Here is a 17,750-nt window from a genome sequence, read left to right on the forward strand (position 1 = left end):
CAGCTTCACAAGTGAATTGGTGCTCCAAGAAGAATCTTGTGCCTTAACCGCAATAGAATTAATCCCTGGCTTTCCGGGGTAAGCATCCTCTGGTGTGCACATGGGTCTTCATGCTCAGCATAAAGAAGCATTTCCTTACAGTAAATATTCAGTAAACTTTGAAGCATTCAGAATCTCTGCCTTTTGAATGGATCACAGCCTACCTGCACTGACCATCAGCATGGACTGTGGAACACTCTATATGTTTCCTCAATGAACTCTATGAAGTCTGCCCCACCCTAGACACATTTCCCTTTTGCAAGAGCAGGTGATTCTGTGGGCCCTCTGGTCAATCGGTAACTGGCCGGGCCTCCCCTTGAATCAACAGTGCTCCTTGTTTAGTCTTTGTTACTGGTGGTTCGCACCCCTGAGCAGACTTTAGACTTTGAGGCAGAGACTAGATCACAGCACAAGTTCTACTAAGTCATTTCCCAGAAGACATCTGACCAAGACAACCTCTTGGACATGTGTCTTGATCTACTCAAAGCATTAGCCCACCCTCAAATACATTTCTGCCTTATGATTCCTATCGAGAGAGCTGTAAAGAGTTTTAGGCTTGTGTGGCTTAAAAGTTCAGTTGGGGAAAAGAGGTTCTCATCATTTAACCTGTTTACCAAGTTTATGCTATCCTCTATATTCCTTAATGTAGCTACTCTACTAAACTTGTGAGTGGTCCTGGAGTTTCTAGTATAGGCTCCAAAGCGATGTCAGGAGGAACGCCCCTTAGCACTTCCTTTGTATGGAGGGCCAGACTGTCTATTTGGGCTCATGCACAGACTCTTGTGGTCCTTCCACCTTTGACTAAGTCCTTTTAATGCCAGAATTTTTCTCACTTCTCAGTTATGGTTGTTACAGACTGTGCTTTACTTTTATCAGTTCTTCTTTATTTTGATCCATCTCTTTCGCCAACGGCGCTGCTGACAGATGTTGCTGATCCATTTTAAGCAAGTCCTCCTCTAGATCCCTCTCGGCGCCCAGCTCTGTTTGTTTTAGGAGGGGGCTTACAGGTTTGATCACATTCTGGTAAGTTTGCTGATTGCAGGCGAAAAGCTTATCGAATCAGTAGCAAGTTTGTCTCCCACCTTACAAGATCTTAATCCCCAGGCTTTTCCTTCTGTGAGGCTGTGCAATACCCCCTCTCTTACTACCTTATGTTCTCTAGAAGAAAGGCCCACTAATGTTGCTCTCATGCTGCAGTTTCCTGAAATTACATTGCTTCTTCATTTCATTGAGGGCAGCTTCCACAACACCTATAATAGATTCCATCCTTCATACAATAGTTTTGCTTGTGCCCTAATTTGAACGATCTGGGCTTTTATCTGCTCTGATATGTGTTGCCCTAGGTCTGTAACCATATCTCTACCCCTTCCACCAGATGCCAGGACCTTTCTCCAAGCTTTATAGAAAGCACCAGATACCTATATGGACCTAAGAAACTTGACTCCTCCAGCAGTTCTTGCTCACCCATTAATTGCCGTTTTTGAGCTGTTACATTTTTCTCTCAGGAATGGAGTGGGGTGGTTCCAGTTGCATTGTGCCATGTTATCACAGTGAATAAAAAAGGATGCCCAGACAGGAGTAGGTTTTAAATACTGTATGTAGATTAAATGCACTCAGAATTTGATACATGCATAAATGAACTGTGTCATACACCAAAAATGCCCAAGTCATTAACCATTATGGCAAGGGTCAAGTATGCGTTCACAACTGATAAGGGTCTTTCAGGTCCATAGGTGATAATAGGAGTACTTCATATGCTGACGCAGGATTTGAATTCAACCTCTGTTTTAGGTTACCCCAGTAAGCAACGATTTAGCAACCCAGTGGCTGATTGGTCTGGTAGGTCATAATGTCCAATGCTGTTAGAATGGGTTGAATACTGGGTTATGCAATTGAGGGCACTAGCCTGAGATTGGTTTTTCTCGCAGTCCTGTTTCTGGATTATCCCCCTTGAAGATCAGATGCCACAAAATTAAAAATGTGCAAAAGAAACTGAGTTTGGATCAGAAACAAACAAATGGAATGCTGGTACTTCATGGCCTGGAGCCCTTGGTTGTTCTCCGGTCCAGCTATCAAATCTTTATGTTGGTGCCTTCTGTATACATGTTCTCAAAGATTTCTGCATATAACTATAAAATGCTTATGCTCATGCTTTTGGAGTCAGGGAATATGATGGTTACAGGTTACCAATCCCTAAACTCTGGTGGAGTCCCACTTTAGGGCTGAAGGATTGCCATATATTTACACTGGTATGAAGAAGACACACATTTCCTGGCAGGCCTCAGAACTTGCAAGAGCAATCACTGTTGCTGGGAGATGAGTCAGGCCGTCCAATCCAAATGGGAAATGGCTTTGGTGATGATACTATGGCCTTCAGCGATGCAGTCAAGGTCCTTGTATGATGGAAGTCTACCTCAGCTAGCTTGAAAACAAGGGAGATTAGAACCTATCCTGGTCTTGATCTGGAAGGTCAGATGTGCGGTTCCCCTAGGAATTATGCAGAACCTTTCCATCGGGAGGTCTCAAAGTCTTGCAGCTTCTTTAGCCTGGCTTCTTCACTCGATTCTTGAGTATGCTTCTTATGCCTATCAGCATGTACTGAAACACGCTCTCCCCATGTATGGGTAAGTGATATGAGAGTTGGGGGCAATCACTGGCTGCATTTATTCAAACCTGTCAGAGTTCACCCATTTGGTGAGGGTTGACACATTCAAATTGCACTGCCTCCTTCTCAGGCAAAGGTTCTGAATGTGGAATTCTGCCAGGCGTCCTAGCCACATTCACCAGACTCAGTCTTGGCATACCTTTTGGAAAGCCAATGCAGGCAAGCCATATTCGACCATACCATGGAGGAACAAAGCTGGACTGCAGCACCATCCACTGGAAAAAGGACGGGTAGGGTCTGTAGATGGTTCTGCTGAGTATAGCTGTGCTCTTTGACATCTCAGGTGTTCATGTTGTGACCGCCCCATGAAAACGTAGCGTTCCCAAAAGAGTAAATCAGGTTATATGTCCCTGTTATGCTGTAGAGTCAGAGGTTGATAGCGAAAGTTCATGAAGCCGTCATGAAATGTTTCAAAAGTTGCAAGAATCCAGCAACAGGTTTTCAGTTTAAGACTGTCAAATCTTACAATGGGCAAAACAACTCTTGCATGAAGCCATACAGATAAGTATATGTTTCCTTCCTTTTTCCTCATTTTTCACACATATAGAGTCAGACACAAACAAGTTCATAATTTACACTTCAGCATCTATTTTATTTAAATGTAAGCAATTGCAACATTTCAGAGATAACCATTGCTTCTGGTGCATTCCCATAGGACCTCTCTCAATGTGTTACATGCCATGAAAAGCAGATCACGGTAAAGAAAGAGCTACAGGAATCCCTTGGCATGACTGTAGCAGGGGGAAGAGGAAGTAAAAGTGGTGAACTGCCTATATTCGTAACCAGCGTACAGCCGCGTGGATGCCTTGCACGAGACAGCAGAATCAAACGAGGTAAGATTGAATTTTGGTAACTGTGTTTTTGATTGGGATTGCTGAATCTTTTAATGTCAAAGGGCCTGGTAAGGATTCCGGTGCCGTTAACCCCATACCGCCGCATTCCGAGGTCCTTTAGCGGGTCCCGCTAAGGGTGGCTGGTAAAACCTAGCTATAGGGAGATATGAAAACTGAAACCCACAAAACATTAGATCTTGTACGCAATATTCATTGGTGGAAATAACCACAAGAAGAATGACAACTATCCACATACTCATCACCTTTTATAAATCAAATACAACAAAAATGTCTCCAACCATGCTCTTTTTCATCTTGTTTGTTACTTTCATAGGAGATGTGCTTCTGAGCATAAATGGCATCGAACTGACCAACCTGAGTCACAGCGAGGCAGTGGCTGTGCTGAAATCAAGTGCTGCCTCTTCAGTCGTACTTCTGAAAACATTGGAGGTGGAAATCCATGAAGAACAATCTCCATTTACTGAAGATATGAGCACAGTCAATGAAAATGAATATGATGCCAGTTGGTCACCACCATGGGTCATGTGGCTCGGGCTTCCCAGGTACTTCCAGGAGAAATTCATCTTTTCAGACCTGCTGCTGCACCATTTTAGTTTTGAGTCATAAGTGTCATTTTGGCTGCATCGTTATGAAACAGCCATAATATTTCAGAACACTAGAAGGGTGGCCCTCTGATGTCATTTGAGGAGGCATACAGTGGCCATGTTTAAGCAGCTTCTGGTATTACAATTGCTTGTCACATTCCACCTCATAAGCCAATATTCCTTGCCTGTTCTCTCTGCTAATTTGCTCTCTACTTTTCCTCTAAAATCTCTAAACTTTGTGACATTCTCTTTGCCCTCCTCTCCCTTTACGATACCAATTTCTTTCTGTCCATCACCTCTCCCACACCCCTTCTAATCTCAACTACTTCTCCCCTACCTTTCCTATCGAATTATCACCCATCCTCCGCAGTCCAACCCATCCGGAAGCACCTCAAAACCTTCCTCTTTGCCTCTGCTTTCTCTCTCCCTCTCCCCTGCTAAATCCTTCACTGAAACTGCACTGAATCTGCAACTGGGCCACTCTCACCGACCTCGGTCCTGGCCCAGCCACTCTCCACTTGCACTGCCTCCCTGGCAACCTCTGCACTGCGGGACTGTCTCTGTATCCCTACAGCCCCCCCCCCCTCCCAGCACTTGTCTGCACATACTTTGCACTTTCCACCAGCTGGCCCTATTTATTTATTTATTTTATTCTACTTACTTGTACTGCACTTCCCCCTCCCCTTCCCCTTGCACTTTTCCCTTCCCCCTACCCCTGCACTTGCGTGATCTGAATGACACCTGGCCTAGTAGGATCGTTGTCTGTCTTCTCCTTGTTTCCCCCCTCATTGCCTCGTCGCGCCTTGAAACACTTGTGTATAGGCGCGTTACAAATGCCATATCATATCATATCATATCTTGCACAACCTATTTGCTGCACACACGGTGGGGGGCATTATGAGTTTGCCTGTATCCCGGTGGTAATACTGCCTTGATACCGGCAAATTGTAATACCATACCAGCACTGCCGGTATTATCAGAAGATTACAAGTGCCTGTTTAATTGGTAAATCCCCAATACATGTAGTCACATAGGGCTGCTTAAAGACACTCACATCTTTACCTCTATCCCCACCTTAACCCCAGCCATCTCAGAACGGATTGCCAACTGTTTCTCTGCAATGCGTCACTGGATGGCTCTCTGCTGCCTCATGTTGAATTCTTATAAAATGTAAGTCACCTTTCTCTTGGGTTCTGACACCAACCCCTCCCCTATTTCTTTCCTCCCTGACTTTCTTGCCTTTTCAACACTCTCGCACTTGGGTTCCCCTTTGATAGCGACCTCCGACTACAACAATTCATCACTACCACTAAATCTGTTGCTAGTATCAAGCTTCTCAATATTTGGAAAATTCATCAATTTCTTACCACTCTACAAATACTTTAATCTCTGCCCTCATGCTCTGTACTCGTTCCTTCAACTAGATAAAGTCCTCAACTTGCACTTTCTAGAACCTACCCAGCTCCTCCCCTACTTCTACCTACTGACACTATGCTGGTTGGTTCTCCATGTACAACCATTCCCTTTTCACTTATATTCTCCTAGTCTACAAAGGTATCAACGGCCTTGCTCATCAGTACCTGTTTGACTGTATCTCGGTCTACTCACTGTCTCGTTCCCTACGCTCCTTCTATGCTCTCAATGTCCCATGCCCCTGTGCCTCTTTCCCTTCTGTTTTTTCTACCTGCTCACCAGCTCCATTGGAACCTGCTGCCCATCATAATCTGAGATGACTTAAACTTCACTTACCTGCTCCTCTTTCCCCCATCCTGTCTACCTGAACCTAGCCCTCCCTCCAGTGCTGTGTAATAATGAATTTTGTATATTTTTACAGTACTTCTTTCTGAAGAACGTGCCCCATAGGTTAATATAACCTTTTAAGTCACCTGTTTCTTGTATATATTTGTTTGTTTTGTCCCTTGTCTGTGTCCTTACTTGTTCACAAACTCATTCACTGGCTCACCATTTGTTCTTAATTCTGTCTCCTTACTTGTTCACAAACTCATTCACTGGCTCACCATTTGTTCTCAATATTGTACTATTGTACAGGAACCCTTCCAGGGAATGCTTGTTCTATCTATACGTGTGTTATTTTAAGTCATTTCTGACATCCCTGTTGAAATAAACACAAATTTGTTGCAACAATGAACAGCAGAACAAATGCAGCCAACATGTTTCACAGAGTCTCTGGGGCTTCTTCCTGGCTCAGTTCCTTTTCAATAAAAAAAAAGATAATATATGTTTCGTAAAATGTACCCATCTAGGGAAATATTAATATATATTTATATTGCGTAAATGCCTTCCCGTTATGTAGATTGTGGCAGCGTACATTTTTGTCATTGGGATGTAAACACTCCTTGCCTCAGTCAGGTTGGAAGATGCATGATATCTACAGAAGACTTCTAGCCTGAGTTTCAAATGGCTGTAAAACTGCCCATGAACTAGCAAACTGCGACTATCCTTCCCACAAATTATATCATACTGGCAAGTCTAGTTTCTCTACCTCCAGATTCATGGGATGTTGTAGCTGCAACACAGCATACCCGAAACATTCCTTGCCTTTTGTGTATGGGCCCCCTTTGGGCTCTAATCTATGCTTTCAGCACCTCAGTCCATTCTGCAGTTCACGACTGGACACGTCTTGCTCTGCTTGCAGTTTCACCAAATGGTTTTTAACAATCAACTTCCACACTTGGCTACTGGCTTGCATTTTTAAGATTGGCAACTGGTTTTAAGAGATGTTATCTATGAAAATGTCCATTACCAAAGCTGAAACACATTCTGCCTCATCACGAGTTTGGCGTTAACCCTTAAATGTGGCGGTAACGCTATTACTGCCACATTTAAGGCTCCGCCAAATCACAGGTTTGGCAGGATTGACCCCCAGCTCTGAGCTGGGGGCAAATCTGCCGCGATTTTGCCGATTTTCAGTGCTATTACTGCTGCGTAAATTACGCCGGCGGTAATAGCACCGATAATTCCCCATTGGGCCCAATGGGGTATGGGGAATTCCCGAATGGGCCCAATGGGGAATGGGGACTTACTGTTCCACCAAACCCGTGATCCGGTGCTAATAGCGTCGGGGTGTGGCAGTAACACTAATAGCCCTGGTGGTAATACCACCGGGGGTACCGCACAACTTTTTCCTTTACCTCCACTTAACAGTCCAGGTGATGTTTATTTTTTTTTCAATGTAACATTTTATTGCCATTTATAAACAACAGAGGCTTCATTATTCTTTGTGGCATGCTTTTAAGTGAAACAAAGTGAACAGGAAAAAGAAAACATGCCTCAACTGAGGTAAAAAGAACAAAAAGACAAACGAAAGGATGGAAAACAATGGGTAGTGAGTTTGGGGTGGTCCGGGGGAGGTGTCGCATCAGTCTCAGATCGAAGTTACTGGGTATGGGTGCTGTGGTTGCGATAGGGTAGGTATCCATGTGCGCCGGTCCAGGGGGCCGCTAGGATGTTAGTCCATTTTGGTTACCCAGCGGAGCGCTGGAGGTTGTCTGGCCACTCCCGGTAATATTTCCACAAAGTCCAGGAATGGGCCCCAGGTGCTGTGGAACTTGTTTTGGTTACCCAGGCGGATGACGGTACTTTTCTCCGCTGCGGTGATGTCCCAGCATTTGACCCACCACACAGGGATTGCTGGGCCTTCCTGAAGTTTCCACAGCTTGGCGATTGAAATCTTGGCTGCGGTCAGTAGGTGTGTGCAAAGGTCCGCCAGGTTGCGGGTCATCGGGAACTGTCCTTCTCCCGTGTCTCCCAGTAGGACAATCCTGGGGTACCACGGTATTGATAGACCTGTGATCTGTCAGATTTGCTCCAGGACCTCCCTCCAGAACTTCTCTGCCTTCGGGCATTCCCAGGGGCGGTGGAACAACGTTCCTATGTCCATGCAGCCCCTCCAACAGTGTGGCGGGATAGCAGGGTTTCATTTGTGAAGGATTTCTGGTGTCATGTACCACCTGTAACAGACCTTAATGGCTCCCTCTTTGTTTGTTACGCATTTAGAGGTCTTGTGGGTTCTTCTCCAGATGCGCTCCCAGTTGGTCCTGTCTAGTTCTCGGCCTAGATCTCTCTCCCACCGTGTCATGTAGGGCTCCTTAGAGTCGGGGTCTGCCCTGTCCAGCAGCCTGTACAGGGTGGAAATCATCCCCCTGGGTGGGGTTGTCGTTAGCGTGAGCTCCAGTGCTGTCAGTTCTCTGTGCCTGAGTATTCTCATTGAGTCATGTGACAACCAATGGCGGAGCTGGCCGTAGTGAAACCTCTCGGTTTCCGGTACCTGGAATTTCCTCTGGCAATCCTCGAAGGTGAGTGATGTTTATTTTTTAAGGTGATTATTTGTCCAGACATTCATCTTGACAATGGGGCAAGTGATTGTTGCCTTAAACCATGGATTCTCATTCTGTCAAGGTCATAGAAGTAGAAAAACAAAATCTAGCAGGCTTCAGATCAAGGTTCCTGCAAGGGAAAATTCTACCAGAGTAGGCCTTAAGTTGCAGATGCAGCCTTATACCAGGCTTCCTTCATAATAACGATCCCTGTGCATTGGGATAAGTTCAAGTACTCCAGCAAGCTATCTTCAACATCTGGCTAACACAGAACATGGCTATTACTAAATCATGAGTCTGGTCACAAGAACGATGGCACAGAGAGTGCGGCTAATAGACTTGTTTTTTTCCAGAGGCTTGTTATATCCAAGACGAGCATTGTTTCCAGTGCTGAGAAACCAAAGAAGAGGATCGGGAGATTGTCTGCACTGACTGCCTCTGAATGTTCCAAGCCCTAGCAACAAACTGATATGGTATCAATCGCTTTAATTTATTATTTAGTGGATTGGACCATGCAGAGACCAGCTCCCTAGTTATATCTTGTCTTGATGCTATCATCTTAACACCAGGGGTTGCTTGTGAGGGCCCTGCAGGGTCCTCTGATCAGCCTGTTACGCTCTTGAATTGTTCATGGATCTACAACCCTCCAGGAGGGATTCTGGAATTGGTTCCATTTCAGAATCCAACATTTTCAAAAAGGTGCATTATGATCCTTGTTGCCCTCCCATCTCTAACACCATGGATAATCTACTCGTTCAATGACTGTGCATGGTCCTGCCTTCAGCCTGTGATGCACACATACTTTACAAGTCTCCTGGTGCTTGTAAACCTATATCCTAATGGATTAGAGAACCAAACTCCAATACATAATCTATGACAGTCTTTGCAGCATTGCCTTCCCTCAAGCCATTCAAAGGTCACTTTCAGGAGATGGAGTCCTAAGTGCCTGAAGCTTACTCGATATAGACTGCTTATACCCATTGGCTTCCTTCCTTTGTACGCTCTCTGACTCCAGAGCTCAGTGTTCTAGCAAATGCTGTTCCTCCCAGACATGTTTGCTGACCTTATCGCAGTTTATTTATTTGTCCAAATCTAATTTATTCCTGATTAGGAGAGCAACTGCACTTCACATTTACAGCCTGCTTGCAGGTTCCTCTGTTCTTTGATGTTTTTTCCAGTCTAAGGATACCTGCTGTATCTCTGCCCTTTATTTTTTATGCCGTTGCCAGTCTGAGGTTTGCTTGCAAGATCCCTGCTCCCTGTTCTTTGAGGCCATTTACAGCCTGACACTAGTTCTTACTGATTCCTTGTTTTAGTTCTTAGTCTAGTGTAGGGCTCACAGCTCAGTAGTGCTAGCTCGTGGATGCAACAACTGAGCACTGCTGTAGAAGAATATTTAATGGCTGTTCTGCCCTTTCCTTATCATTTCTTTTGCATTTCTTGTTCCTGTATTTCCAGCCTATGATACATTTCCCTTGTCCCAGCCATTGACTCCAAAGTCAAGTCCAGCTTTCTGTTGAGTCCTTTCATAGATTTCCTATCAGCCACCCTCTGCTTCATGATGCTTTCTTAGTCCATCCTGTCTTGTGATCGCCACCTTCTCAGTTCACTACCTATCATTAACCAAGTGTCTCATAGAGTAGGAGCTGTATAGTGTTTTTTAGATTTCTTCACCATACACATAGACATGCCGGATCACTGTGAAAATTAACATTGACTGATATCTCTGAAAGTGTCACGTGTTGGTCACACTCACAAAGCAAACAAACTTATTTTCTTTCCTGGTGGCTTGTCCTGCAAGCTGATCATTCATGATTGCTCCTTTTCTCTGTTCCATTGTCCTTTGGCTATGCTCTTATCTCCTGCTTTGCATCTTGCCTTCTGTTCATTCTTTGAACATTTATGCTATGCTCCTATTGCTTTTAGGCTATCATAGTTGTATGAGTGTCCCAGTTTCCTCACCATCACCCGACTATAAGTGTACATGGACATCCCTAGCATAAAGCTAATGTAAGTAATGGGTGGGCATTCTAGAAGTGACACACCAATTTGTCTAATTAAGTCAGATATTATTATTTTATTATATAAAACTTGTTTGCTATGTTCCATAACTCCACAAATAAAAGCTATTAGATAAATGATAAAAGACAAAGAAGAAAACAACACAAGAAAATATTCAACATACATTTATAATTACGACTAATGGCAATAGTGCCATCCACTCCTTTTCGTTCCTGAGTCCTTTTTTCTTACTGTTCAATTACTGCTACAGCAGCCATTAACAGATGTGTGTAGTCATCTAGCATTCCCTCCTCCCGTAGCCGCTCTCCCCACCTTCGTTCTAGTAAAGTGTCCTTTTTGAATCTGATAATTCCCTGTGACCTAAGCCTTACCCTCCCACAGAATATTTTGTACATTTCTGCAAGTAATTTGTCATAAAGACCTTAAATTCAGTTCATCCTTAATATTCCTGTCCATGCCCACACTTTTCCTTATGTACACAGAACGTTGTATCGCATCCTTAGATTCAGTTTAAATTAAACAAGATTTTTACAAAGTGATTTAGTATAACATGATTTTATTCAAAAATATTTTTTTTGATTTGTGTACTTGAAGAAATTGATTCAATGAAGAAAATGATTTTGAGTGATCCAAAGTTTATGGGTCCACGGCCAAAGATCTACATTTTTTAAAAAATAACAATAGTGTCCCTTCTCTCCCACAAGTAGAAACATTCCAATAACAAAAACAAAGTGTTGTCTAATCCCCACTAGTCAGTCTTGCAAAAAGCCCTTTGTCGTGAGCATAGTTAAAGTTTCTTCAAAAGTCAACTTTTGCATCCAAACAAGAGGAATCCAAGGAGTCTTGCATCAGTGAGCGCTAGCCACCGGTCCCAAAAGTGTCAATACTATAGGGCCCACCCTTTCCCTACATTAGGATGATGTTGGGACATGTTCATGAGCTCACTCTCACCCACATCTCAAGCATAAAAGCCACTTAGGGTAGTTTCAAAGTCCTTCCTTGCAACCCGAGAATCAGGAAATGGGTGTTCCTCGCGCTGTCATGATATTGACCAGTGCCTCTGGTTCCTGGTCTGCCAATATTCCGAGCACTTTGAAGCAGGCAAAACACAATATAAAATAACTGGACATTTACATTGTTCTTATTAAATTTGTTTTAATTAGTGGTAGATGTATTTTAGTTGACAATGGATTATCCTCTTCTTTATTTTAATATGACTGCGTTTCTTCAAATAAAAACACAAACAAGCAAACAGTAATAGGAGCTGGCATATTGAACCTCATTATGAGTTTGGCAGTGCAGGAAAAATTGTGTTTCCAGCAGAGTTAGATTCAGGCCTCCACAGTGAAGTGCAGGATTGAACCCTTCACATAGCTAAATAAATCAGCAGGTAAATCTGACGAAATCCCCATCGAGTCCTAATGATTCCAAAAATGGGAACTGACATCGCTGTTAACCCAATCCTAATCCCATGGTAAATTTTGGGGACAAAGTGGCGGTAACGGTAAATGTGTTTGGCAGTAATTCCGTCAGAATTACCGCCCACCTCTTAAAGGGGTCCTTTGTCTGCAAATGTCCATGTTTCCATGCATGCATAGGTGTCGCTTAGTGGGCCTGGGCACTATAACCCCGGTATTTTGGTTGTGGACCCAGATAGAAGCTCAGTGGCTACAACTCAAAGACTACCTAGCCCCGAAGCCCAACAGTTCCAACATAAGCATAGCCCAGAATCTTTTCCAGAACTAGCAACACCTTGCATACATGTACTTAAAAGAAATGATACATACATTATTACTGTGGAATATCAAACAAACTTCATATTTGTTGTTTAAACCCCAAATACCAAAAATTATTATTTTACACAGTCAGTTTCTTAATGATCCCCTGACGATACCAAACTGTCCTGTTGGTTAAATTGTTGTTTCTTTTTCCCATTTCACCATCACTATGAGCACATTACTAGTGGTGTATTATTGCTGAAATCACTGCATACTGATTGTAAATGGCAATTTCCCGCGGTGACCTGAGGGCCAGCGGGCCTTGGAAATGCAGGAATTGCTGCGTTTACCATAAAAGGGAGGCCTCACTCGCCGCTGATTGATCAACATTGGAAACTAGAACTTTGTGTTGCAACTGATACTTCTGTCCCATCATCAACCAACATTAGTAAACAAAGAGTAATACATTATAAAAAAGATTTGCTGAGTTGTCTCTGGTTCTCACCTATTCTTAAATATGCATATTTCAGTTGTTTGCCTTTTGTAGTTTTGTCTCCCTTTGTCCCTAAAGTGACATTGATTGTTCTAGTGCATGCTTCATCCATATGCCCAACTGAACTTGATTCTGTTGAGCCTCGTTTCTCATCATTGGGGACCTGTTCTATGTTAAAACAAAGTGCCCAAATCAGTCACCTCAACTCAATGATTAGAGGATTCGGGTATAATATCACCTACTCAGGTTTTTGCGAATCCGGTGACGCCAACATATTATAAATTTAGAGCAGCCACTTTAGGACTAGTATAAACCTTTTTTTAAAGGTAAAAAAAGTTAATAAAAAAGCACATATATGTCACATTAGTACCCGGCGATGGGGGTGTGACGGCCTCCCAGACACATGGTAATCCCGCTGCCCTGAGCCTCCTCATGACCGGCAGCCACTATCTTCCCCCTCCCGGGGAATCAGGTAAGTCTTCTCCCCCAAACCCCTCCCCCCAATTCCCTTAACGCCCTCCCACCCTTCTTACCTTCTTTTTTTTTGTCCATTTCGAGAGCGGACACGCTGGGAACACTTCAGTTCCCAGCGCGTCCGCTCCCGATCTGCGACAGGCCGTCATGGAAAGAGTGGAGGGACTACATGTAGTCCCTTCTTCCTGTTCTGTGGCTGCCAATTTTGTAAACTTTTTTTTCAACTTGCTTCAATGGCGCCATGGAAGGGGAGAAGGGACTACACGTAGTCTTGGTTACCCTTCTCCCCTTCTCCCCTTCCATGGCAGCCATTTTCTTTGTTTACTATGGCCGCCACGGAAAGAGAAAACTGACAACTTTTTCTGTCCACGGTGGCCATTTTTTGAAACTTTCTTTTACTTTTTTTTCCAGCTGCGAAACACAACGTGCCTCGCAACTGGGAGGAAGAAAAACATTAGTACCCCGGTCTAACGGGCCGGGGTACTAATGTCAATAAGCCCCTTGACTGCGGGCCATTACCACCTACAGCAATGACCATCGTTAAGGGCCTCGCTATGGTTGGGCCTGTAACTATGGGCCCCGGGGGCATTACCTTTGGAGGTAATGGCCCACAGTCTCGGAGCTTATTGCCACAATAATAACAGGGGTGGGGGCAAGAACAAATATAAAATATAAACATTAATTTCTTAATGCAGATAGATTGCATTACATTTCAGTAACCAAACAAATGTGTTACAAAATCAGCTTCTCCTCGCTAGATAACATCCGGCAACAAAATCATTGTGTTGCTGATTAAATACTCAACATGTTTCTGTTTGAAATTACATCAGACATCTTATCTGGGGTGTGAATTATGGTAGTTCAGATGTCAAGACATTCTTGGGTCTTCACACCACAGTAAATAAAATTCCTGTGTTTCTCCATTTGTGTTTTATACAAACTTGCTAACCATTTACACATAGATACCAAAATACTTAAGAAATCTACTAGCACAAACAATGATTTGATATTGAGTCTTAATGGGTTACTGAAGGTTTTTTTTTTTCTGCCACTAATTATCATTTATCTTAAATGGTTGATCGGTTTTCAGTACTGACTAAGCAAGGTGGCTACCTATTGCAGAAAATAACTCATTTACTTGAACTTTCCATCATTAAAAAGGTCAACCTATAAAAAGTGGTGTAGGTTGTTCAGTTTCTAGGAGGAGCTACAGAGAGAAGGCTGGATCTGAAATGGCACAGTGTGATTTATAATGATACAAATCCACCTGCCACATCTTTGAGGGCCCTGAAGATCTGCATCCCTTCATCCCTGAATTGGCCAGAGATCAACCAAAACTCAGTATGGTGAGATCTTTTTCCCCCACTCTTAGGTTGTCCAAGGTTGTCCAACCCACTCAACAGCAAACTGTCTTCTTGCGCCAAAAGTGAAGCTTCTTTCTCTTACAATACTATTTTCTTTCAGCTCCCTTCATAGCTGCCATGAAGTGGTCCTACGGAGAAATAATCTAGGAGGTTGGGGTTTCAGCATTGTCGGCGGATATGAAGAAAACCACACAAACCAGCCTTTCTTTATCAAAACGATTGTACTTGGAACACCAGCATTCTATGATGGACGATTAAAGTAAGCACAATTCTTTTTTCACTATTTCTTTTAACTCAAGATTTTGGATGAGGAGAAGGGTGTACATTCTTGGTATTAAGTGAACCATGGAGGGTATATTAACCAGCCATAACTGACATGCACATTTGGATACAAATTGCTCAGATGTCAACCATTACCATTGCAGGTGCTGACCAAACTACTTGCTCAGGAGTCCCGGGACGCTTTTCTCCTTTCATTAAGCATTCTCAAAAACAAAAGTCCAATGAAGGGAACGTTGGTGCATCACTCTGCAATTCTGATGCTGGATGGCACCCAACTGTCATCATAAAGAACCTTCTTAAAAAACAGTCACTTTGCTGGCATTGGCATATTTTTCAAAGGCTGGTTATTGTTGAAATATAAATATCTGACTCTTTGAAAATAATCTGTATTTTTGGAGCGTAACTCAACTTAAGAGTCATATGGAGTGCAGTATATAGTTTCAAATGTAGTTATGTGCAGTACCAAATTTTCGTCAGTTGCTCTACAGGGTGCAAATTATAAAGGGCAAAAGGCGGCGTGCAAGCATCTATGCCACCTTTTGCCATTCACATTTGCACTCTGCAGTGCAAACGGAGTAAACTCGGCCTGGCATGCTCGCATGCCAGGCAGCGTATACTTAGGTTTGTGAGCGCTGCGTGCCATGTTTGCATGGCAAGCGCCTCTCACAATTGAAATGAAACCCTCCCTGACATGCAAGCATGTTGAGAGGGTTGTAATTGTAATCAGATACGCTCTGTGCCATGCTTGCAAGGCAGGGAGCAAGTACAATGGATCCCTATTGAGTCCGCCTGCTGTATGCTCTTGCATAAAGCAGGCGGACACCATAGGGATCTCCAGCATCTGCGCCGGCATGAAAAACCATGCCGGCGCTGACATTTTCAGAGCATTTGTTTGGCGGAGAGGAAGGAGTTGGTGGAACGCAAGTTGCGTTATGCCCCTTCTCTCCACCATACAAGTTATTGAATATGTGGCGTGACGTGATTGAAAGACGTGGCTTTTACTACTTTCAGTCACATTACGCCACTAGAGAACATTAGCCCCAGAGAACTAATAGCAGGTTGAATCTGTGAGGAACAATCGTAAAGCGCCTCACAATACTGATCCCCATTGTTGATCCCCATTACTGTTAGTCTGATTCACCACATGACGCAGTGTTAGGAACAGGAAGCTAAGATACATTGGGATGCCCAAGAATAACACTACACCAGGGAGTGACTCATCAGAATGAGTCAGATAGAGCCCAGTCTGAGGAATGTGAGGGGTCAGAAATGTGAGGTGGATACATTTGAGAAGGATTTTTAAAAAATCCCATTTTATCAACTCAAAAGGTTGGATAAACGCCTCACTATCCCTACCGTGATGAGGATTTCCCTGCCTATCAAAATAAACTAAAGGAAACACTCTAACAATGGAAGGGCAGCAAGGACAAAAGTATCACCTCTGTGGCACTGTTAGGGCCTGCTAGGTTCTAGAACACTTACCTCCTGCCCCTCTGCACCCGACCACTAGGTCCCTAGGTCGCCTGATTACCAGGACTGCCACCTTTCACACTGTGAGTGGTACTGGCAGCTACCTCCCTAATTGCACACATTTTGTTTTCTACTGGTTGCTACCAGCCAAATTGCACATTCATTATTTTCTGTAGCCTAATTGCTTGCTATCACCTATTTGTCAACATCCCCCCATAAAGGCGATGCTTCCTTGCCTGCCGCGGATTACTACCCTCTCCCCATCACTATCTGATGCCTCCAGATCTCTCCCTTCCAATCCACTGACCTTTCCTATTCCCTACCGCTTCTTCCATCATCACCTATCTCGTCCCCTGCCTTTGCACAACCCAATGGAAAAAACTAGGATGGCAATCCCATCTCCTTGATTCCCTCGGTATTACCTGCACCAACTTTGCAGACGACCCTCAGATCCTCATTTCTATTATGGGAACCCACCAAGATATCTCTCCCACCATTAACAAGATCTACAGCATCATCCAAGATTGGATGGCAACGCACAGCCTCTGCCTGAATGATGACAAACGTTGCTACTCATTGTGGACTCCCCCTTCTGACTCAACAACCTAAACTCTGCCTTCTCATCATTCACCATTGATGGCATGACTATTCCAGTCCTGAGGCATGTTAAACCATTGGGCATTTATTTGGATGCATATCTCTCCATGACCAAACAAATCAATGCCCTCTCATCCGCAACAGCTTAAACTTCATAACTCATCTCCCAGAGCAGGCAATTCCTCACCATTGACAGCTGCTTGACGCTCACGAGGGCCATCGTCAACCGCAAACTAGACTTTTGTAATGCACTCCTCATGGGCACCTCTGCAAAAAATATCACCAAACTACAACTCCTCCAAATGAAAGCCTTTCGTGTAGCCCTGAGCCTGCACTGCACTGATCATATCTCAGCTTCCAGACAAACATCCACTGGCTCCCCATCAAAGCCTGTATTGAGTTTAAAATTCTGCCCCTCACACACTGATGTCTATACAAAGAAGGCCCAATGTACCTCCACAACTGAACCCCTTGGGCGCCAATTACGATCGTCGGCTGGCTTAACGCCAGCCACCCCATGATTCAAAAGAAACAGAGCGGGAGGTGTCAGCTTTCGTTTTACTGCACCGTCACTCTTAAACTCTTTGCCACCTCTTATCAGAAATGAGCTCTCTTATCTATCCTTCAGGAAGCTTGTGAAAACGTGGCTATTTAAAGAATATGACCAATGCCAAGATGTTTGTATGCTGTGTCTGGTTCTGTAACTAATACGACTAATGCCAAAATGTATCATGTATTTTCTGTCCTACCCTCTCATGGATCCTGTACAAACGCCTGAGCGTTAAATGTTGTAAATAATAAAATAAATCAAATAAAATCCTTCTCCAAAATAATCTATCCCTCTAAATGTC

General features: G+C 43.7%; 1 protein-coding gene across 3 annotated transcripts in view; it reads left to right on the forward strand.

Annotated features, from left to right (window-relative positions):
- The window catches only part of LNX2 (ligand of numb-protein X 2), an 858,121-nt gene that overhangs the window by 761,293 nt on the left and 79,078 nt on the right, over nt 1-17,750 (forward strand). For all 3 annotated transcript variants that reach the window (XM_069639047.1, XM_069639049.1, XM_069639048.1), the window contains 3 exons: nt 3,360-3,537; nt 3,872-4,100; nt 14,651-14,809. In XM_069639047.1, coding sequence (XP_069495148.1) covers nt 3,360-3,537; nt 3,872-4,100; nt 14,651-14,809 — 566 coding nt within the window. The remainder of the gene's footprint in view (nt 1-3,359; nt 3,538-3,871; nt 4,101-14,650; nt 14,810-17,750) is intronic.

The sequence above is a fragment of the Ambystoma mexicanum genome, chromosome 7q (genome assembly GCF_040938575.1).
Source record: "Ambystoma mexicanum isolate Mex_15411 chromosome 7q, UKY_AmexF1_1, whole genome shotgun sequence".
NCBI classification, from domain to species: Eukaryota; Metazoa; Chordata; class Amphibia; order Caudata; family Ambystomatidae; genus Ambystoma; species Ambystoma mexicanum.